At 35.4% G+C, this 21,574-nt stretch overlaps 6 protein-coding genes across 7 annotated transcripts; 3 read left to right on the top strand and 3 right to left on the bottom strand.

Moving 5' to 3' along the window:
- The first annotated feature begins 44 nt into the window (after positions 1-44).
- LOC104818137 (NAC transcription factor 56-like) lies at positions 45-1,455 on the top strand. The gene is made up of 2 exons (XM_010547593.2): positions 45-390; positions 486-1,455. Exons 1-2 carry the CDS (start codon positions 307-309, stop codon positions 1,059-1,061), a joined length of 660 nt encoding a protein of 219 aa, XP_010545895.2. The 5' UTR covers positions 45-306; the 3' UTR covers positions 1,062-1,455.
- A 3,697-nt stretch (positions 1,456-5,152) lies between these two features.
- LOC104818058 lies at positions 5,153-5,988 on the top strand. Its single transcript, XM_010547503.2, has one exon. It carries the CDS (start codon positions 5,317-5,319, stop codon positions 5,734-5,736), a length of 420 nt encoding a protein of 139 aa, XP_010545805.1. The 5' UTR covers positions 5,153-5,316; the 3' UTR covers positions 5,737-5,988.
- Positions 5,989-6,082: 94 nt separating this feature from the next.
- Positions 6,083-8,773, bottom strand: LOC104818056. The gene is made up of 7 exons (XM_010547501.1): positions 8,170-8,773; positions 7,473-7,613; positions 7,273-7,386; positions 7,023-7,196; positions 6,785-6,900; positions 6,518-6,602; positions 6,083-6,402 (listed from the first exon to the last, which is right to left on the bottom strand). The coding sequence occupies exons 1-7, from the start codon at positions 8,665-8,667 to the stop codon at positions 6,397-6,399; spliced, it is 1,134 nt and encodes a 377-aa protein (XP_010545803.1). The 5' UTR covers positions 8,668-8,773; the 3' UTR covers positions 6,083-6,396.
- A 465-nt stretch (positions 8,774-9,238) lies between these two features.
- Positions 9,239-12,549, bottom strand: LOC104818055 (peptidyl-prolyl cis-trans isomerase CYP37, chloroplastic). Its single transcript, XM_010547500.2, has 12 exons — positions 12,296-12,549; positions 11,725-11,988; positions 11,551-11,640; positions 11,297-11,392; positions 11,062-11,169; positions 10,919-10,968; positions 10,608-10,710; positions 10,449-10,502; positions 10,164-10,322; positions 9,950-10,072; positions 9,790-9,839; positions 9,239-9,689 (listed from the first exon to the last, which is right to left on the bottom strand). The coding sequence occupies exons 1-12, from the start codon at positions 12,467-12,469 to the stop codon at positions 9,578-9,580; spliced, it is 1,383 nt and encodes a 460-aa protein (XP_010545802.1). The 5' UTR covers positions 12,470-12,549; the 3' UTR covers positions 9,239-9,577.
- A 296-nt stretch (positions 12,550-12,845) lies between these two features.
- On the bottom strand, positions 12,846-14,335 carry LOC104818054. 2 transcript variants are annotated; one of them, XM_010547499.2, is made up of 3 exons: positions 14,059-14,335; positions 13,443-13,956; positions 12,846-13,300 (listed from the first exon to the last, which is right to left on the bottom strand). In XM_010547499.2, the coding sequence occupies exons 2-3, from the start codon at positions 13,936-13,938 to the stop codon at positions 12,918-12,920; spliced, it is 879 nt and encodes a 292-aa protein (XP_010545801.1). In that variant the 5' UTR covers positions 13,939-13,956; positions 14,059-14,335; the 3' UTR covers positions 12,846-12,917. The 2 variants fall into 2 exon arrangements, with proteins under 2 accessions (XP_010545801.1, XP_010545800.1); XM_010547498.2 differs by having other exon boundaries at positions 13,443-13,959; positions 14,059-14,334.
- A 6,364-nt stretch (positions 14,336-20,699) lies between these two features.
- On the top strand, positions 20,700-21,316 carry LOC109116854. Its single transcript, XM_019203022.1, has one exon. It carries the CDS (start codon positions 20,804-20,806, stop codon positions 21,008-21,010), a length of 207 nt encoding a protein of 68 aa, XP_019058567.1. The 5' UTR covers positions 20,700-20,803; the 3' UTR covers positions 21,011-21,316.
- The last annotated feature ends 258 nt before the right edge of the window (positions 21,317-21,574 follow it).

Here is a 21,574-nt window from a genome sequence, read left to right as displayed (position 1 = left end):
TATATATATATATATATATATATATAATATGTATTATGAAATGATGTAATAAAGTTTGAATTTTGGGATGTGGGTTTTGTAGCTAAGGCATCGTTTGGGGAGCATGAGTGGTACTTCTTCAGTCCACGAGACAGGAAGTACCCTAACGGCGCGAGACCAAACAGGGCTGCAACGTCCGGTTACTGGAAAGCCACAGGCACTGACAAGCCTATTCTTTCGTCTGGAGGAAGCCATAAGGTCGGAGTGAAGAAGGCCTTGGTCTTCTATGGCGGCAAGCCCCCGAAAGGCGTGAAAACCGACTGGATCATGCATGAATATCGCCTAGCCGACAACAAATCCAACAACAGACCTCCTGTGTTTGACTTCGGCAACAAGAAGAACTCCCTCAGGGTATACACATAATGTCGAAATGATTATGATCTTTCTTGTTTTTCGTTGTTGATTTGTTTTGGGTAATCAATGCCTTTGGTTGTTTGTCTTTGAAGCTTGATGATTGGGTGTTGTGTCGAATCTACAAGAAGAACAACACAGGGAGACATGTGGATAACGATAAGGACGACATGATTGATGATATGATGATCTTCCGGCAAATCCCTCCGTCGATCTCCTCCGGTCTAAATGTCTCCGGGAGAATGAATTTTTTCCCGGCGAGAGTCTCCAACTTCGGGATATTCTCCGACAACGTTAACGACGTCCCAAGTAGTCTATATGAAAGCGTTATCAGCAGTGGTAATGTCACCGACACAATGAACCACAACAGTGACACTAATGTTGGTCTGAATCTCGCGTCTTCCTCATCCGGGTCTAAGCCCGAGTTGCCGATGATGACTACTACTGTGAAACAGTGTATTCCGCCGCCGTATTGGCCCACCGCAGCCGCAGAGGAGGAGGAGGAGGTGGCGGCAGATGAGTCGCCAGGAAAATGTTTTCACGGCGGCGAGTGCTCGAACATATCATCGATGTTGGCGCAGGCACCGCCGTTGATGACACAACAAGGGATGCTAGGCGAAGGGTTATACAGAACGTCGTACCAGCTGCATGGATTGAATTGGTACTCCTAATCAAAATCCATCTGGAAGTATCTTGAATTCGATTATTCGGATTTAGCAATGGAATATACGCACGTGCATTATATTCGATTTTGTCTATACGTTTGGGGTATTTGGGCATTGATAATTGGTGATTGATATTAGATAGGGTATAGTGGGGAAAGAGATTTAGACATATAGTTTGGAGAGGTGAGGCAATATATTACAGAAGTATAGGTGAAATATATTCTCTGTTTTTGTTAAACCCTAATTTTATACTGGTTAAATGTATAAACATATACTTAGATATGCATAAATATATTTGTATATATGCATATATATATATATATACACTTGCTTGTTTTGTTATGTAGAACAATGATGCAAATGAAGTATTCATGGAGGTAGAAGTTGGTGTGATTTTTTCTATGTTACCTACTCAATTACGTCGTATATATATGTTGTGTGCATGTAATTTTATTTCATATATATTATGGATCTTGGTGAAACATGCAAGTGACGTAGCTCTCCAATACACATAAATGGCGCGCCGAAAAATCACTCATCGTATAAGCATTGAATTCTTAATTTAAATGTTTCACAAAACCATGAATCGAGATTTATTTAACATTAAAAACAATTGGAGTTCTAAAGGGGTGTTTATTTTGTTGGTTATGATTTTTTCCCCTATTCTCATGTTTTAAAAAGCGAATTATTTAGTTTTATTAGTTCGATTATATAATACTTGAATTTGTCTATTTTGTAAAATTGATACCTAATTATTTTTTGTGTTTTTATTCAATTCGATTTGTAGCATGAAAATATTTTAAAGAAATTTATATTTTTAATTCGGTTGTTAGACAATTTTCATATTTTTTGGATTTACATGGTTTCGATTAATTCAATTTAAAAAATAATAGTTAATTAGTTTTTACATCCAATCGAATCTAATTGTGATATAATTACTTGTTATTTGGTTTAAGTCATTTGATTATATACATATATAAACAACTAACATTTGACATCTAAAGAATTTATATTATTCAAACCTTTTTTCTTATTTTTAATTTTCCACTATAAAATCACAAGCCCATAACTTTCACATATAATTCCATTATAGTATGCTTTTGAAGCATTCTGAAAATTGCTGGTTGAAGGTGAGGATAAGCATCAAATGCAATTTGTAGATAAGAAATTCCAATAATTGATTGGGAAATCAATATAATACAACATATAATTATATAAAACAAAATATTGTATATAAAAGAATATATGTACGTACGTGCGGATGCATATGATATATCAATCACTCGTATAAGCAAAAGAATGAGGGGCCACGTCCCATTGATCGTGATATATCTATCTTCTTTTTATTTATCTCCTAATAAATTAATCCTCGTCCTCTTAACTTTTTAGTGGCCAAAACGTTGGAAAAAATAAAAAATATGGAGAAAAATAGGATTCTAGAATATATATATATATATATATATATATATATATAAACAAAACATATAATAATTAATCATATTCAAATTAGATTTTAAATAAAATTAATGATATATAATTTAAATATAAAAACTAATTTTAAAATTATTTTTAATAGAATTCTAGAATCGAATATGTCTCGTAATGCCAATAAAAAAATTAATTTAGAACTAAGAGATAAATTAAAGTGAATGTTTTTTTTTACTTTTCTATATAATTCGAATGTCCTGCATTTCAATAGAAGAAAGCAAGTTGCAACTTGGCAATTAAGAATATCTATTATCTAATATTTCTGCCCAAAAAAACTCCAAGGTAATTTTGATTTAATCTTGATTAATTATAATGATTTCAACTAATAACCTCCTAATTAAAAGAGCTTCCGGATATGTTCTGTTTGAGTGTGGGTGTCATTTTCTTTTTCAGAAATAGATTTTGATTTTGATTTGACGTCGCCAAGTCTATTCCATAAATAAAACATATATTAATATTTATTATAATTATAATTATAATCCTTCTTTCATACACATAATTTTTTTTAAAATTTATAATCTTATAATAATCCTTGATTTATAAAGATAAATTAATTATTTTTCAAACGCGGAATTTAATTCTTTTCATGCATGTAAATGGCTTTTTCTGTTCCTCGAGAACGAAGAAAGAAGAAAAATACAAAAAAAAAATGGACCAAAGTTTCTTTCTCTATCAACAAAAGGAATCATTATCTGTAAACCAAGAAATTAAAATACGCCTTTAATTACATTCCTCTTATGGTAAGAAGTACAAAGCAACTTTCATGAATTTCCATATCATTTGTGCTTAATTTTGGAAAAAGAAATTTATTTTAGGCTAAATGTTCCATGATTTTTATATTAAATTATTTCTAAGTTATTATCTTATATACTATTATTTCTTTTAAAAAAATTGCAATTTTTTTCTTCAAGTGTTTTTTTGAGGAAGTCGAAACATTGAATATCTTTCTTGCGGTACTCCGATAGATATTTTTATATTAAATTATACATAATTTGCGTATTTATAATTAAATAATGTAGAGACTAAATTATATTGTATAGGATTATAAAAATTTTACATTACCAATCCTTGAATAATTAAAAAAGATAGAAGAATAATTGAAATAGTATTGTATCATAATACATGTTTTATTATATTATATATGTTTTCCAACTCAACACTAAATACATTGTCAACATCACAATTTGATTACCATATTTTTAGGTGAGATATCAGTAACGGGTCCAAAAACTAGACATTATACTTTAGAAAATATTGAAATGATTTCTCTCAAATCCAAATAGATTAATATGATTTTAGCTGAACAAATAATTGCGAATTTGAATGAATGATTTTTTTTATTATATTATTATAAAATATAGAAGATTTTAATAAGTGTTTTATTTGAATTAATATATTAAAATATGTAGATTGTTGGCGATTAACAAGATATGCGCACAAACAATATTAGGAAGATATTTATAATACTTCACACAAAAATATATTACGTATTCCATATAGTAGGGTTTCAAATTGTACATGAAATAAATGGTCAAAAAACACTAAAATATGCATAAATTATACATTCGATTAATACAAAAAAATTGTAACTAAATGTGTCAAAAAATGGTAGGGATGACCATTTAAAAACATATTAAACATCTAGTGAATGAGTCGCAATTCTTGGATGATATTACAATTAGTGTGTGAACATTTATGATCAAGTTAATTCTAACACGAGAGGTGTGGGAATGAGTTGGTTCACAAATCAAATGATGGTCCCCTTCGCATACATACATACATACATACATACATACATACATACATACATACATACATACATACATACATATTCACACAATTGAATACGGGTTGTGGGTCATTCTCTCACCTCTAATATCCAGGTTGTCTCGAAAGCCCATTTGTCTTGGATCTCCCAAGAATGATGATCATATAATGTAATCATACATACATACATACATACATACATACATACATACATACATACATACATACATACATACATACATACATACATACATACATACATACATACATACATACATACATACATACATACATACATACATATTCACACAATTGAATACGGGTTGTGGGTCATTCTCTCACCTCTAATATCCAGGTTGTCTCGAAAGCCCATTTGTCTTGGATCTCCCAAGAATGATGATCATATAATGTAATGTGCCATTATGGACCTCACTCATTAGATATATATATATGTTAATTTGAAATTTGGTTTAGAATGTTTGAGTTATATAAATACCGATATACTCCATTTCTTCAATAAAGTAGAGAAATTTCCTCCACCCATTTGAATTATCTCAAATTCGAAACGGTTCTCAATCAAATCACGACCATCAAAATGTTGGGGGATTCCATGCAATGCCTATTATCCTAAGATCCAATCACTCAATAAGCTTCTTTGAAATAGATGGGAAAAAATGGAAGATACAGACAAGAGAGAGGATTGGTTAACGTTAGAATCAAACCGAAACACAAACTCGTAAAGCTCAAGACTTTACAACTAAGAACCAGTTGGCAAAGCTCCTTTTTTTTTTGGTACAACTAGTTTTCCCATTTGCCAACCATTTTGGTTCTTCAAAAAAAAAAAAGGTAGTTTTGTGACAAATGGGTTGGTCAAATATTCAAAGGCGGGCATCAGAAGTTCCCATTCCATCTTATTATATATGATACTGTCTTTTTTTGAAATCAAATTCAAAGAAATTGCAGTCAAATCGGAATTCTCCAAATTATTTTACAAGGAAAAGAAACCATGAACCCGCCGAGAAGCTGCTCATCGTACGGCATACAAATTGAGCTAACAAGAGATGTTCGATATTTCCTGGTGAATCCGACAAAGAAACAGAGAATGCAGGCCGTGAGACGAAACCCACCAAGGGAGGGTCTTGAGACGCCGGCGACGGAAAGGGCGAACCGGGTCGGCCGGAGGAATAACGGGTCGGGGATCAGAGCACGGTTCTCTTGCACGTGTTCGGGTCGACCCGGTTCGGCGAGATGCGTACGGCACGGGTACTTGGTTCCAAACGGAGAGAGGAGGATGATGAGGAGGGCCAGTGAGGGAAGCAGAGAGATTTTACGGCGAGCCTTGACGCCGCCGAGTCGCCGTATGAGTCTCCGGTGGTGGAATTTCCGGCCGACACCGAGTCGACTCTGTAACATGTCCTCTGCATAATCTCTTCTCTTTTTAATTTTTTTTTCCCTGATTTTTTGTAGTAGTTTCTGGGAAAAGATTTGTGGGTTTTCGTTTCGTTTGAATGGTAAATCGAACAGAGATTGATCGTCGCAGAATAGCTTGTGAAATCCTCTCAGATCTTACGCAATATTCTGCATACGCCTGAGTTTGAATCTTATGTATATAATGTATCATCGGCCTGTATCGATGGTTATATGACCGTCGAATGAGATTCAAGATCACATGGGTTCATGGTTGTTGCTCGATAAAGATTCGTCCTTTGGTGTAATTGACCAGTGGAACAAAAAAAAAACGGTAACTTTGACCGAGCATTAGAAGAACTGGATCATTGGAGAATCAAATGTTTCAAAACTCTTATTGCAGAAACACTGTAACGTTAAAACGTATGACGAAGAGATTACAGTATGAGAAGAACAAACTATACGGTGTATTTGCGTGGATGTTATTATTATACACTGGTGATTTCTCGGGTTATACACGAAGATCCATATGAACACGTCCCGTGCCCCGTAACCAGAGATTCTCTGGCCATTCTCTTGGCGATTCTGTACTGTATATACACCGTATATACTTGATGATGGTGATGATGAACAATACCGACCCATGAGTGCTTCTTCCGACTTCATTTCATCTGTTTCTTTATTCCTGTTCAAGAAAGACGATGCCATGTTCTTGTGAATCAACCAGGATGTGATTGGATTGGAGGTTACATATGCATGTGTGTATATATATGTGTGTGTGTGTGTACAGATAGAGATACCTTTGAGGGATCCGTGAATGTAGAACTCGAGGTGGGATCAATGGCAGCCTCTGAAATTCTGGCTTCCGATTTCTCGTTCGAGTATCTGAAGGTCAGAGGAGATAATAGATGAACAATCATATGAACATGACGGAAGAATCAAAGGAGGAGAGTTACAGCCAGAGATTGTCAAATGCCAAAATAGATGAACAAATCAATTGGAGTGTGGATGCCTATTATCCTCAGAAATGTTCAAAAAAAAAAGACGGGTTTTGATATGTTACTTACGTCGAAAGTATCGTGACCCAGATTAGTTCCACGCAGTCCACCCACAGAAGCCGTTGTTCAAGAGGGATCAACCCGTAAGTGATCAAATGAGCGAATGGCCACAGTTTCCAGCCGGCCTTCACACACAAAAATCACGCACAAGTCGTGTTATTTCCCGATTCAAGATTGAGGGAAACCATTATGAATCATCTAGAATGAACCGAGCTAACAAAAAGGACTGACGAAGAGAGATTCTCACGGTTAGCATAGGCAAGAACGTTGCCCTCAACTCTTTGAAAATGCTGATAGGGGATTCAAACCGCAAGAAACCAAGAACCGTGAAGTAAATACTGTTCCAAATGGCAGACCAAGCCGTTTGATCGAACGCAACCTTTACGGGAACCACCCACCAATCTCGGAAGGGAAAAAGCTCCTGCAGGCATGAAAGAAATGTAATGGCCCTGAAGGAAATATACAGAAGGGAAAATGCGTTGAGGAGATTAAGTTACCTCGCAGAACTGATAGTAGAAATGGGACAAGGAGCCATGGAGAGTGAAGCCGACAAGTCCTGATCTCAACATTCTGGCTCGGTCAAATTCAAACAGAGGTTTGCCTTCGTAACACTGCACAGAGAGAAGCACAAGACACCCGTGTCAATAAATCAAATCTTTTGTGTCTAACGATGTTTTTTGTCGAAGAACAACTTAACCTGCGCTATCCAATCACCAAGGGAATAGACAACTCCGCTTATAACCATCTTGGCAAGAATTGGGTTTCTCTTCAATGCCTCTTCGTAGGCGGTCCAATTATGCTGAGGAGCGTATCTTAGTATTTCGAATAGTGTCCAACCCTGAAAACCAAAAACGACGACATGAAGGACCGGTAATACAGATCAAGCAGTAACTGATATTCCAAATCAAATGCAAAATCATCCAGCACACAAAACACAGGTTCCAAACAAAAAGGGTAAGTGCCAAACCCCTGGCAAGAACAACCATTACCTGAACTCAAGTGATATACAACATCCACAGCTCTATGCTTAAAGAGAATGATGATATCCATCATAGGAGGGAAATCTGTTATGTAATTTGAAAACAGACACACATCTAGAAGAGTTCATGCAGGATTTGTTCAACCAAATTCTTTAAACATCATCGGAGAAGATCGTAATGGGTCAGACTACAGCTAAACCATTAGAGAAAAACTTATTTTTCACCAAGAAAATGCTCACTTGATTGTGTATATATCACGACTATTTGGCACAAAAGAAGCCATCTTTACATCTGTTCAAGACTGATTTTGCACCAAAAGGCAGCGAATTCCATAATGAACTGATCAGCAAAAGATGCAATAGTGGAAAAAACTACACCTTAAGAGCCAAGCTGTGTGTGTATATATTTACTCACATGCCAATAATCATGATCGATGGTGAGCAGCTTGGTAATGGCGTAAGAACCAGCTGCGAGAACAATCGTAGCGTTGATGGTCCGATCAATCATCTTCTCCATCTCCTCGTTCTCTCTCCTCCTCTCCTCTCCGTCATCTGTCACAACCGCCGATGAAGAAAACCCTTCAAACGACAACCTTCCCTCGCCCGCCGCCGCAGCGCCGCCGAATCCCGCCACCTGAGCGTCGCTCCCTTCCCTCTCCGCCTCACCGCCGACAACCACAACTCCTTCCTGCTGGTCCGTACGGTCTCCGCTCTGCACCGGAATCACATCGAGCTCGTCGCGGACCACAGCGTATGGGACCCTGCTAATCTGTTTGTTTCTCGGGAAAACCTGGGTTCGGGGTGGTTTCTGAGCGGCGGGAGAGAAAACCGGCGGCGAAATCGAGGTGGGTTTTCTGGGTTTCGACAGAGAGAGTAGGCTACGAGGAGAAATGGAGGTGTGAAGTGACGCCATGGCCGAGTTTTACTGAGAGGAACCGGAATCCAAGCCCCGAGATGACTCGGCGGCACCACGTTCTGAAACTGAGTCGCGTTCGGTTTCTCCAAATCGGAAAACGGGGAGGAGGAGGAGTTTTTATATGGATACGGCATATACCACGAAACACTGTTCCCCTACGGTAATGTGTAGGATTGCAATCCGTGTGATAATAATCTGACGGCTGTGATTTATTGTTAGACTAGAAATCGTTGACTTTGATAGTGAACGGATGTGATCAGAAAGCGCACGAAAGGTCTCTCTATGAGCGCGGAGTGTGATTCTGTGTGGAAGATTTTCGGATGAGGAAGACTCCCAACCACATGTATGGTGACTGGTTATATAATAACCGTAACCAAAATATCAAAATGGAAATAATAAATGTTAAAATGTGGGGCCCCATGGACTCAACATTCCGAATCTTGTGGAACTCATGGCTCAAGTTCAGCCAAGTATCCAACGTATCACTCGCTCCTAAGGTTCTGTCTGTTTTGGAAGTCTTCAGATTTTCTCCTCAGTTCATGGAAAACTGAAATGTTAACATGTTCGATTAAAGTATCACTTACTTCACACAAACGAAATATTAACATTTATCCAAATATTCAGAATTAAACACCGAGAAATGAATAGAATTGACGATGGATTCAGACAGGATCCCAAAACCCTTAAACCCGAATTGTTGGGATCTGAAATCGAATGATCCGAAGATATCATGCATCCAATTCGTGCCCATTGCCGTATAAGCCAAGTAATAATATGATCCCAACTTCAGCAACAGTGCCACTCTTCATTCTTTGTTGTACATGCAATACCAAGTATTATGCCCCAACGAATGAAGAATGAATGAAGATGATTGAAGCCTGGGTTAGAGAGAGGGGGAGAGATTTGATCAGTTCTCAGTTGGCAAAACAAGTCGATCTTGTCCTTCAATTATTTTTGCAGATTTGATGAAATCTCCTGTCTTGATCTGCTGAAGAACGTCTCTTCCAACTGTTGTGTAACTGCAGATCACGAACCAAATCCGAAAACTCTCACTTAAGCCAGATGCTTAGACGTGTAATATCACGTCGAAAATTCAAGACCACGTGTAAAAACACATACCCGAAAACCGAAAACTGTCCTTCGTCGAAAGACAATCCTCCTAAACCGGACTGCAAGAGAGGGGAACAAGGCAGAGGGCCTTAGTTTTCTATGCGGAAAAAAGTTGTGAAATGGAAAAAATACGAACCGATGAATAGAGAGGCGTTGGTGTAAAACCTACATTCCTTTTGTCGTAAAGGTAGAAGAAGAATTGGTAAGGGGATGAGTATTCATCCGAGCCTTCGCTGTGTGCCATTGCCACTGCTCCATAAACGGATAGAGGTAGCACCGGCAATTCCCCGTCCTTCCCACCCAAAGCAAAAGTTTGAGAATTCATTTCATGGTTTCAATAGATTTTGCTCGAATCGAAATAAAATGTTGTGTATTTCTTTTACCTGGACGCTCAGAGGGGTTCTGTATAGTGGTTCGAACTGTCCAGACGGCATTATTTCCAAGGGAACACTGTAACTTTCCACCTTACCGATTCCATTGTCTGTGATTACCGCTTGGTTAACTGTGTTGAGCTTTGCTCCATCATATGCACCGCTAGTTACCTGAAAATATGATAAGGAATATAAGCTTCGGGTATAAGGTGGTGATGAAGAGAAGAAGAGACATTGATCTGCTATGTTTAGATTTATTCCTTAAGCTAACAAAGGTTGAAATGAGGTATACCTTACCAGTTTTGCGAAATTGCCGGCAGTTAGTGGAGCTGAGTATCCATCTATAACAACCTGAACCGATACAGAAGTAGTACATCGTGAAGAACAGCTAGAGAGAATGCGGCTTAAATACAAGAAGAGCTTTATATATTTGCTCATTGAAGAACTTGATAGCACCTGAATGGTCGCACTTTTTCTTGGCTCACCCCCGGATTCAGGTGAAAATGTCGAACCATCGCCTTTCTCAATGGTGAATTCCACGGTTCCTCTCCCTGCTAACCTACGGTTTTTGCAGCAGCATAGATTTACTGGAAGTTTTAAACATCTCATTTCAAACATGCAACTCGATGAAGCAACAAAATCAAAGGTGGGAAACACCGTTCAAGCCTAGGTTAGCTTCCAATACAACCACGAGAATAATCAAGTTCCATCTTAACAACCTAGATTAAAAAAGAAGCCTTAACAATACCGGAACACCCAAGACTTACCTGGGATAGTTTAAGTACTGTTGGGGGAGCAAAAACGAGAGTCCTGGTGCCTGGTAAAATACTCTTAAAGTCAGTAAAACTTGTCCTTACATAATCCATATCAACTCTGAAATGATTAGCTCAGCTAGAAGAAATGCAGATACCTGTAATAACTCCAGTTCTGCAACAGTATCTAGTGAAGATGCCAGGCCAACAGACACTTTATCCGGATCTTGATCCTTAATTGACTTTAGAAGTGCTTGAAGTCCCCCCTGTCAAACAAAAGGAGCCAAAACTCAATTTACTGTCATCCAATCATATCGATATCCTCCAAAAGCATAAGCCTAGAACACATGTCGTTGATTCCAAGATGGGATAATGTTTTTTTATCTGACATACCTTCCCATCAATGAGAGAAGCATACAATTTCGAACTCTTATCCTTCAAGTCTCCAGGTACACTGGCCAATATAGAATCCTTTTCGTCCACCGCAATCTGGTAATCAACAAAAGAGGGCTTGAAAACATGTGAAACTATACAAGAAACCAAATTTACCGGGTGCTACTGCCAGGCTTGAAGGGGCCATGAGAAGAGTAAGTTATCAATCTTCTTAACTAATCGATAGACCTTATAAAAAGAAATGAAGTTTTTACCTTTAGAGCTTTCTTTACATTACTCTCCATGGTGCCATAAGGCTTTCTTTGAGGGATTCTCAGAAGATAAGATATATCTTCCAAAGAAGCCTGTGAGAGAAACATTAACGGAATCAATGAACTCTGCATCTAGATGGATTGCATTTCTCAAACAAATTAAGATATTGAAGAAACCTGTATCGCCTTCATGTTCCCGTTTGCGGGAATGGCCCTTCGTAGGGCGAGTTCCCCTGTTCTTGGAACCTTAGTATCAGGAGAATAAAGCACAGCCTCTGCAGGTGAGATCTTCCCCAAATCCAAACCAGGAAAGGGCAATGGAGACCAGACTTGAACAAATATTAAAACTGTAGCAATGAGTCTCTCTAGATTCTTCTTCACTCCATTTTCGAAAGTATTCAGACCGAAATTGGTTGAAAATTGGCAGGAAGATATCAGATCCTGCACTGCTGAAAACCAACTTTCAGAGAATTTTGAGAACACATCACGAAACGACAAATCCCAGAAACAGCATCGTCACTAACCCTAAATCAAGCCTTGCACCCAAAGCTACAGCTTGAAGAAGAGTGAACAAAACCCTTTCAATGAAAATTAAGCCCTGATCTGACATTACCCTAGAAAAACGCATAAACCATGAACTCCGATTGACCTCGTACTAGAATTCAGACAGACATAATCCATATGCAACCCAGAAATCCCATTAGAATCGAACACGAAGGAGGGAGTTCAAGAAAAATCCAAACCCGACCTTGGCGCCTACCATCCCGGACTTTGAATGTGATTGCATGCGGAAATCTCCGGCACCAGTTCGATTGGACCGGAAATTTGGTTTGGTGAAGAGGAGTCTTCCATTGACCGGAGAAGTAGTTAGGAGAAAGAGCTTGTGAGAGAAAATGATGGACGAAGACAATGGAGACGCCATTGATGGAAGCTCGAAGAAATCGAAAAGAGAGAGAAAAGGATAGGAGGAGGAAGAGCTTTTTTGGGTTTGGCGCGCCTCATCTATGGGACGCTTACGTGGAGTCATGTGGTTGGTCTGACGTAGGTCGTGTGAGCATAAACCGAGACGGCATGACGTTCACTTTGTAAAAACACAGACGGGATAGCTTTTGCGTATATGAACCCCTCGGGTAGATGAACGCATCTACGTTTTGAGCATTTAGATCTGCATGCTTTGCCGTCTAACACTCTAGGAACAAATATTGTGCTCCTTTTTTTCATATATCAGTTTTTTGTGCATTTATGCGCTTTTATTCGGTAATTTGATTATTTGGTTTTAAGAAAATATAATCGTTCGATTTTTATATTAAAAAAATATTCTTAGTCTAATTTGTAATAACCAAATCACGGAAAAAAAAATAATTGACACGTCAGCATCTCCAGTCCAAGCAGACCTCGCCGGGTCCGGCGACGAGTTCACTCGGTTTCCGAAAGGAGACGATGTGGCTAGAGACCATGAAGGCGGTGACTCGGTTCGAGACGTGGATGTCTTCCATCTTGAGCTCGTGGAGCCTTCGAACGTACTCGGGGACGTGGAGGAGGTCCCACACGACGCATACTCCGCCGGGTTTCAGTACTCTGACCATCTCTCCGATCACTCTCATCCGCTCCGCCGCCGCCTCCACCGTCCTTTGGCCGTGCTCCTTCCCCACCGTGTGGACGAACACCGACGACACCACCACGTCGAAGTAGTTGTCCCCGAACGGCAATGTCCTCACCTCCCCCGAACGGCACGTCACGTACTCTTGCACTCCTGTTCATCAAAATTCAGAATCGTACTTTAGGCGAAGAACACTCGAATCGTGGTGGTTCCCATGGAAATTGGATACCCAGAAGAAGTTTTCGTCGCGAGATTGAAGCGATTGAATAGGGTGATTGAGAGATTGAAAGGGGACCTTCGAGTTTGGCGGTGCGGAGAGTGGAGAGAGTGGTGCGTTTGGAGCGGTCCAAGCCGACGACGCAGCCCGAGCTTCCGGTCTTCTTGAGCTGCGTAGCCACCGCATTCAGGAGGATGCCGCGGCCACAGCCGAGGTCGAGCGCTGTCTTCACGCTCGACCAGTCGCCGACGGATCCCACCATCGTCTGAGCCATCACGTACCGCAGCGGCACGTCGGAGTAGACAAAGTTCGCCGCCGCGAAGAGCAGGCACACGGCAGAGAGAGCCGTGATGACGCAGATGAATCCGGTGACTAGCCTCGCCGTGCCGAAGGAGAGTACGAAGGAGGGGGAGCTGAGGAAGAGGCAAAGCTGGTCGAAGTAGAGGAGGAAGAGGAGTGATAGGACGGAGAAGAAGAAGGCGTGGAAGAGGAGGAAGACGAGAGTCTGCCATTGTTCTATGCCGTATATTGTGTAGATCTGAGTCCAATCTCCGCTCCCCGTAGCTTTCCCCATCGATTCCGATCGCCTGATCTTCTGAAAAACCATCAGATCAATGAGCTCATCGGCTCGATTTTTCAAATTTGAAGCTCAACAGAAAAACAGTAAGAACAGAGAAGAGTGAGATCGCAGTACCAGAAGCAGAAACCGGAGAAGCGGAGAGTGGAAACGAGCTGTTTTCTCGGGAAACAAACAGGCCCCTGGAGATCAAATCTCAAAACCCAAAAAAGAAAGAGAAGAATCTAGCAATGCGGTGCAGGAAAAAATGGATGATCGTCGTCGTCGTCGTCGTCATGGTGAGAGCTATGGGAGTGCAGTAGCAGTAGAAATCCGAAGAAGACGAAGAAGAAGAAAGGTAAAACCGTTTTCACTCTTTTGTCGGTTTCTGGTTACTATTGATTTTCTTTTATTAACAAAACGCAAAAATGAACATAAATAATTACATAATCTCCGAAATAAGGAGTTAATTATCCTTAATATATGGAAAATTGTAAATGGAGTTAATTGTTTTCATTTTCTGAATTCTACATTAATATCATTATATCCTCATTCATATTTTTTCTTTGTTTAGAAAAAATATAAAAAAGCGTTTTAATTCTTTAATTGGTATCAAGTTAAGATATAGTCTTTAATTTTACTGAAGATATCAACTATATTAAAATTTTAAATCCAATTAGGACCTTTTAAAATTATAAAATATTACTAAATGACTATTAAAAATATTTGAATTCTAATTAGGATCTGTTAATTTTTTTATTTATGAAAACTAAAATGTTTAAAATTTAATTTTATTTATTAATTTAGTATAAAGGAACGATAAAAATAAATTGTGTTTTATGGGGTTCTAGCTAAAATTTATAACTTCACGTTTTGTGGGAATGTACTTAAAAAAATAAAATGTTTAGGCTATTAAAGGTAACTTGTTTAATAAAGAAAATTACTAAAATGTCAATACTATCGAAGGTATTGTCAAACTAAATATAAAAACTTCTTTAAACTTCATTTTGATCCGTTAATGTCTTTGAATATTTTTTGTAATTCTAACATAATCAAATATGAATTTTAAAATTGATAATAAATATTAAATATGTATATATATATATATATATATCAAAAGATACGAGGATATAAATTTTAAAGGAAAAATCACAAAAAAAATTATCGAACTTGGAGATAACTAACATATTAATACCGAATTTTTTAAATTTCTAAATTTAATATGAACTCGTCGATTTTGACACAAAAAATATTGAATTTATAAATTTTTGAGAAAAATTTCATCGACGTTAAACGGTATTAAATCGACTAACGGTTGATCTGACGTGGTGAATGACTCAATACCTCATTATCCGCCAGGTCAGAAAAAACTTTAATTTAAAAATAGAAAATAATTATAAAAATAAAATATAATTATAATAAAAATAAAAATATACAATATACAATATACAATATATATATATATATAAACATATATATACATAAAATAGTAAATATTAAATGTATATATTTATTAATATGTATATATATACACATATACATATATGTACATTTTATAGTTACTATTTTCATTTTTTCATTTTTTCATTTTTTATGTTTTTGTTTTATTTTTTATTTTTTATCTGTTTTTTACCTTTTTTATTTTTAATTTCAATTAAAATTATTTTTTTAAATAAATTCTTATATGATATGACGGATGAAGAGATGTTGAATCATACACCACATCATATCGTCCGTTCATTTATTTAACGTCGTTTAACGTTGATGAGTTTTTTGTCAAAAATTTAGAAATTCAGTATGTTTTAATCAAAATCGATGAATTTTCTGTGCACTGTGTTTTAATATAATATATATTATTCTTTATCCATTTCATTTTATCAAGAATCTTTAGCTTGAGAAAAAAAATGAAAATGTCAAAAACAAAAAGAATGAGATACTTTCTAAAATTTAATATGAAATTGAAATTAAATTTAGTTTTTAACAGACAATGGAATCTAGAATAGATTTGATTTTGAATTTTGGTAAACACAAAGTGAAAGCCAGACAAAGAGACAGAAGCATCCTCAGTTCGCGGAAATCATGGAACTTCAAACTCAAAACCACTAATTAGATTTTTTCTTAATCATAGAACCCGACACGTGTTATATTAACTTTTGCTTACTTTAATTCAAAACTTGGATTGCTTCATTTTCAAAAAAAAAAGGGAATTTTTTACTATAAATTTATTATTTTTAACTTTTTTTAAATTACTAAAATGACAAAACATTCGTATATCACGCTCCAATTTGTTGCATGTTCGGGTTAAAGTTAGAGAGAGGTTGAAGTTATGAATTTTTTTATCGTACAATTTATAATTATTGATGATTACTCTATATTTTGGGCCATATATTAGATACAAATAATTATGAAAACAAATATAATTATTAATGTACATGACATGTTAAAATCTTGTGATAATATTATAGAATATAAAAAAATTGTAACCAAAGAATATTATTATTCCACTAAAGAAATGGGCAAAATGATTCTAACTTCAAAGTCAAGGGAGGCACAGGCGACTGCATAGTATTCGTATCATCAATTACACTTAATTCAATTATTACACCGTTTTTATTTTATTTTATTCATGTTTAAGGTATTTTTTCTTAAAAATACTAACACCAAAATAATTGAATAAATCTGTTTTCCCCTAAATTTTTATTTTCAGGTTACATATGTGTTATATATTCACATTCTAATTTCGATACCAATAAATCTAATTCAACCATTAAGATAATAATAATAATAATTTGATGTGGCCCCGAGGAAATGATCGTTTCTGGTACGTACTTATCATCCGTATTCTTCGATATTTCCCCGAGTATAACGTCTCTTTCTGCAGTGATTGTATGCACAGATATGCAGAGTTTGTAGCGGAGATGGATCGGATGGTGGCAAGAATGATATTCGGGAGCTATGGAGTTGCGAAATACTACGAGCCTTATATGAAATCGACGAGTTACCTTCTCCGGCTGTTGAAAAACCGGGCGCCTAAGGACGAAAACCCTTATTTAGCATTCGTCACTCACACGGACAAGAGCTTCACGACCATACTTATATATATATATATATATATATTATACAAGGCAGAAAGCATAGTCTCCGGCTTTTATTAAATGCTCTATTGGTAGATAGACCGAAGCCGAGGCTTACGTTCGTCGGTCCATTACCATAGACTTTTCCCCCGCCCCCAAAATTATGTCCATAGACTACAAATCCATGTTTTAGATAACTAACGGAGTAACCCTTTTTTATCTTAATTCATTTCCATTTCTCTCTCTCTCTATCTCTCTCTCTCTAATATTATCTTATACGGATTTGAAAATAAAAATAAAATTTTGTTTGGATCACCCGAACAAATAATTAAAATAAAATTTAAACATCCTATTTTATAGTTTATTTGCGTTTAGGGTTTTGTTGAAAGATATTTTGAAATATTTTTTTTATAATCCGGAAATTCACCGGACCTTTAGTCCGACTACATCTTCCAGAGGATCGGGAAAGCCCAGGTGAATGTTTTTCCCCACACTTGGGTTTGAATCCAGAGTGAGAGCATACTTAGCGGATCTAGCAAAACTTTTTAATTGTGGCCAAAATTTATTTTTCATATGATAAACATAATTTTCTTATGGGGTCATTTACTAAATTTAGTTAAAATATGATATGATTTATGAAGAAATTATACATTTTAATCACAACAATGGGGGCATATGGCCCCCCATACATTTCAACGTGGGTCTGTCCATGCTCTTACCAGTAGGGCACCCAAGCTTGGGTAATTTTAAAATATTACTTGTCAAATAACCTATGTTAGCAAAGTCATAAACAAAGTAAAAGTTGATTAAATACAAGTCGCCAGGATGTTAGCAAAGTCATAAACAAAGACTTTGAAGGTTATTTCATAGTGAAACCAATCGCATTAGGACAAGATCTGAGATTTTCTTATCATAGGATATGAATTCTTTGGTACAAAACAAATGTAGCACAAACCGGTGTGTTAATTTAAGCTAACTAAAATAAAAAATAACACGAACAATTTGTATCGAATCGAATGAACTTGAAATCCATCGTTCAGAATCCATTTTTTTCCCAAGAGTTTTATTTACAATTTTTTCATACAATATTTTTTCTCTTATTTTTCTTTTGCGGATGATGCTAGCCATATCCTCTTGAATGCTTGATTGTTACACTATTGACAAATACAAATTTAATTACCTTTGAATTTATTTTGTTCAACCAAAGGGTTGTCGATGATGAGATAATAATAATATTTTTGTTGTATTTTACTATTTTATATATTTGTGTATATATATATGTATATCCTAAGCATTTAATTACGCATATTCAAAAACATGCGGTGACATATCCTTGAAAATCATCCACCGCATTTAAGTGTTGCTCGAATATTCAAATTTATTTTGTATACTTTTTGTGTATTTATTTCATTGCCGATAATCGTGAATATAATTCAAAGAATCTACTAATAAATTTCTTTACCCTTAATTGGTAACTAATATTGAAACTAGCACGATAACTATATTTTCACTATTGTTCTCCGCATAATATTACGCTTATAAAATCATCCTGTTTCAATTCAAATATTATCTTGCTAGGACTGTCTCGATCGTTTATTGTCGGTTCATGCAAATATATAAAAATGTTATTATGGGATTAGGACATTGAAATGTTGGTGCTACATGACATAAGATAAGAATCGTTGGCCCAAGTGTCATTCTCGTACGGGCATGTGTTCAACTTGTTACGACGATGAGTCATATTAAGATACTCCAAAATTTAGAAAAATTCCAATAAAAACCTTATATTTTTCTTTAATTACAATTTAAACCTTATACATTTTTTTATCTAAAATAATATTGTATTTTTAAAATTAGCAAATAAAACCATATACCTTTAAAAAAAATATTATTTAACATTGACATGACATCCTAATCACCTGCCACATCATCAACCCCTAATATTTATAATATTAACTAATAAAAAATAATATTAATAAAATTAAAAATTTAAAAATTATACACATTCATATACACATATATATAGATATATTTATATATACACATATATATACATATATAATACATACATATATATACATATATAAATATGTTTTATATGTATGTGTCATAGATGTATTTTTTTCCTAAAAATCATACATATATCACGCAGACATATATGATTTTTAGGAAAACATACATATATTACACATACATATAAAATATTATATATATATATATGTATTATATGTATATATAAATATGTTTTATGTGTGTGTGATATATGATTTTTTTCCTAAAAATCATACATATATATAATGATTTTTTGGAAAAAATACATATATAACACGTACATATAAAACATATATTTATACACATATATAGATATATATATTATGTATATATGTGTGTGTATATAAATATGTTTATATATGTGTATAATTTTTAAATTTTTATAAATATATTTATATATGTGTATAATTTTTATGAATGTGTATAATTTTTAAAAATTTATTTTTATTAATATTATTTCTTTATTTTTTATTAATTAATATTATTAAATATTTGGGGTTGATGATGTGGCAAGTGATTAGGATGATATGTCTGTATTAAATAATATTTTTTTATTCAGGGTTTTATTTGATATTTTTTAAAAATATAATATTTTTTTGATAAAAAAGGTACAGAATTTAAATTGGAACAAGAGAAAATTATAGGGTATTTATTGGGATTTCCCTAAAATTAAATAATAATTTTAATCCATCAAAAATCCAAAATCAAAGACCGTATTCAAAACGCAAACGTAATCACAAGCCCTAAACGCTAGAATTCAACATTTGCGTCGGGATACTGTGGATGCTCATTTAATACGTTTATTATAGTCGATACCAATGCCGTGTGTGTGTGTGTATATATATATATATGTATATATATTAGATTTGTTTACGAATAAATTAGACCAGTTTGAACATATAAGCGTGCTAATTCAGATATTTCTGCACTTTTTAGTAAAATTTGAACTATATATAGTTGATTCTATATCGTTCGGTCGAGACAATAACTGCCATATACGTAATTATAAAAATTGCAAAAGAAATAAATAAAAATTGTATGCATGACTCATGAGGGGTTTTTTCACGTGACCCATCGACCCAACTTCAAAAAAATACAAATTGTCATTTGCAGACTCAACCTCCATTGTTCCAACTGTATTTTCCACGTGGCAAACAGATACACACACACTTCATAATACATGTATATGTATATATATATTTTCTTTGTCACTAAGCAACGTCATGATAACGAAGTCCCCAAGGTGTGGGCGGACGGTCCCTCGTTTAAATGTTAGACTGGTAAATAATGAGAAAAATGTGAAAGAAGAGAAAAAAAAATGAATTTTATTTGAATTCAATTTTTAGAAAAAAAATACTTTTATTTATGATTTTCAATTTTTAATGTGTGATTTGAATTTTATGAATTTAATTTTTAAAACTACATTTTATTAATTTGGTTTTATGCTATTATGTTTTGCATAATTGTCCACCCCATAAGCTCTTGATATAATAAAAACAGAATCGCAGTATGAAAATCAGAGTTATAAGATAATGGTATTTCAATGGGCGTCCTACGTGTAGGTACGTGAAATTCTTTTTTATAGTTTTTATAGTTCTGAATCCTGATCTGAGAGCAATAATATTATATATACACGTGTCAATTGAAGACTTTAGGGATATTTATTTATAAACCTAAAAAATCGCCAGTCGCTCTGAGTTCTCACATAGTTCTTGTTTCAATTCTTCTTCTTGTCGGAAATTATTGAAAAAGAAAAGATGGTGTGTTTCTGTTTCTTGGTGGATCAGAAGAAGAAGATGAGAAGCAGCAAACCGGCGGCGGGAACGTGCTCGCGTTGCGGAGGCGGCGCAAGAATCGCCGACATGACCACTTCCACCCGGTTTTGTCTCATCCCCATCTATTGGAGATCTTGGAAAGCTGTCGTTTGCGGTTTCTGCGGCGCCGTTCTCAAATCCTACCGATGAGATATATACCTTTTCCTCTCTTTTTTTTCGTGTTTATATATATATATATATATATGTACATACGCATATACACACACATATATGTATGCAGTGTTTTATGGATTTCGTAGGCATATATATGATCCTCGGAGAGATCTAAGGGTTTGATTTGTATTCAAACCTCTTATTGTCGAAAGATTTTGTTCATCGTATATAATAAAAGACCTTCTGATGTTTCATAAAATACATGTAAATATTTCCAAATTGGATTCTTTTTTTATTTACACAATTGATTCAGAAAACTCTAATTCGGTTATGCATCAGTAACTTCTTTGATCAATGGACATGAATAGTGAAACTGTATAATTGAATGCCGAAGACAATGGAATCTAGAATAGATTTGATTTTGAATTTTGGTAAACACCATCAAAATTCAGAATCGTACTTTAGGCGAAGAACACTCGAATCGTGGTGGTTCCCATGGAAATTGGATACCCAGAAGAAGTTTTCGTCGCGAGATTGAAGCGATTGAATAGGGTGATTGAGAGATTGAAAGGGGACCTTCGAGTTTGGCGGTGCGGAGGG

The sequence above is a fragment of the Tarenaya hassleriana genome, unplaced genomic scaffold (assembly GCF_000463585.1).
Source record: "Tarenaya hassleriana unplaced genomic scaffold, ASM46358v1 Cleome28, whole genome shotgun sequence".
Taxonomy (NCBI): Eukaryota; Viridiplantae; Streptophyta; class Magnoliopsida; order Brassicales; family Cleomaceae; genus Tarenaya; species Tarenaya hassleriana.
Note: the sequence above shows the minus strand (reverse complement) of the source record. Positions and strands in the feature narration are given on the sequence as shown.

Bases quoted from the DNA above. Each gene is read 5' to 3' on its own strand.
- LOC104818137 (XM_010547593.2), top strand. From the start codon at position 307: ATGCATGAATATCGCCTAGCCGACAACAAATCCAACAACAGACCTCCT. The intron at 391-485 runs GTATACACATAA...TTGTCTTTGAAG, and splicing joins ACAAGAAGAACTCCCTCAGG to CTTGATGATTGGGTGTTGTG.
- LOC104818058 (XM_010547503.2), top strand. From the start codon at position 5,317: ATGAACCCGCCGAGAAGCTGCTCATCGTACGGCATACAAATTGAGCTA.
- LOC104818056 (XM_010547501.1), bottom strand. From the start codon at position 8,667: ATGGCGTCACTTCACACCTCCATTTCTCCTCGTAGCCTACTCTCTCTG. The intron at 7,614-8,169 runs GTGAGTAAATAT...TTTGGTTTTCAG, and splicing joins TCGATCATGATTATTGGCAT to GGTTGGACACTATTCGAAAT. The intron at 6,603-6,784 runs GTAAGTAACATA...TCTGACCTTCAG, and splicing joins TGGGTCACGATACTTTCGAC to ATACTCGAACGAGAAATCGG.
- LOC104818055 (XM_010547500.2), bottom strand. From the start codon at position 12,469: ATGGCGTCTCCATTGTCTTCGTCCATCATTTTCTCTCACAAGCTCTTT. The intron at 9,840-9,949 runs GTAGGTTTTACA...CCTCTCTTGCAG, and splicing joins ACCTTTACGACAAAAGGAAT to TCCGGTTTAGGAGGATTGTC. The intron at 9,690-9,789 runs GTATGTGTTTTT...CGTGATCTGCAG, and splicing joins GGACAGTTTTCGGTTTTCGG to TTACACAACAGTTGGAAGAG.
- LOC104818054 (XM_010547499.2), bottom strand. From the start codon at position 13,938: ATGGGGAAAGCTACGGGGAGCGGAGATTGGACTCAGATCTACACAATA. The intron at 13,301-13,442 runs GTCCCCTTTCAA...TTTGATGAACAG, and splicing joins CCGCACCGCCAAACTCGAAG to GAGTGCAAGAGTACGTGACG.
- LOC109116854 (XM_019203022.1), top strand. From the start codon at position 20,804: ATGGTGTGTTTCTGTTTCTTGGTGGATCAGAAGAAGAAGATGAGAAGC.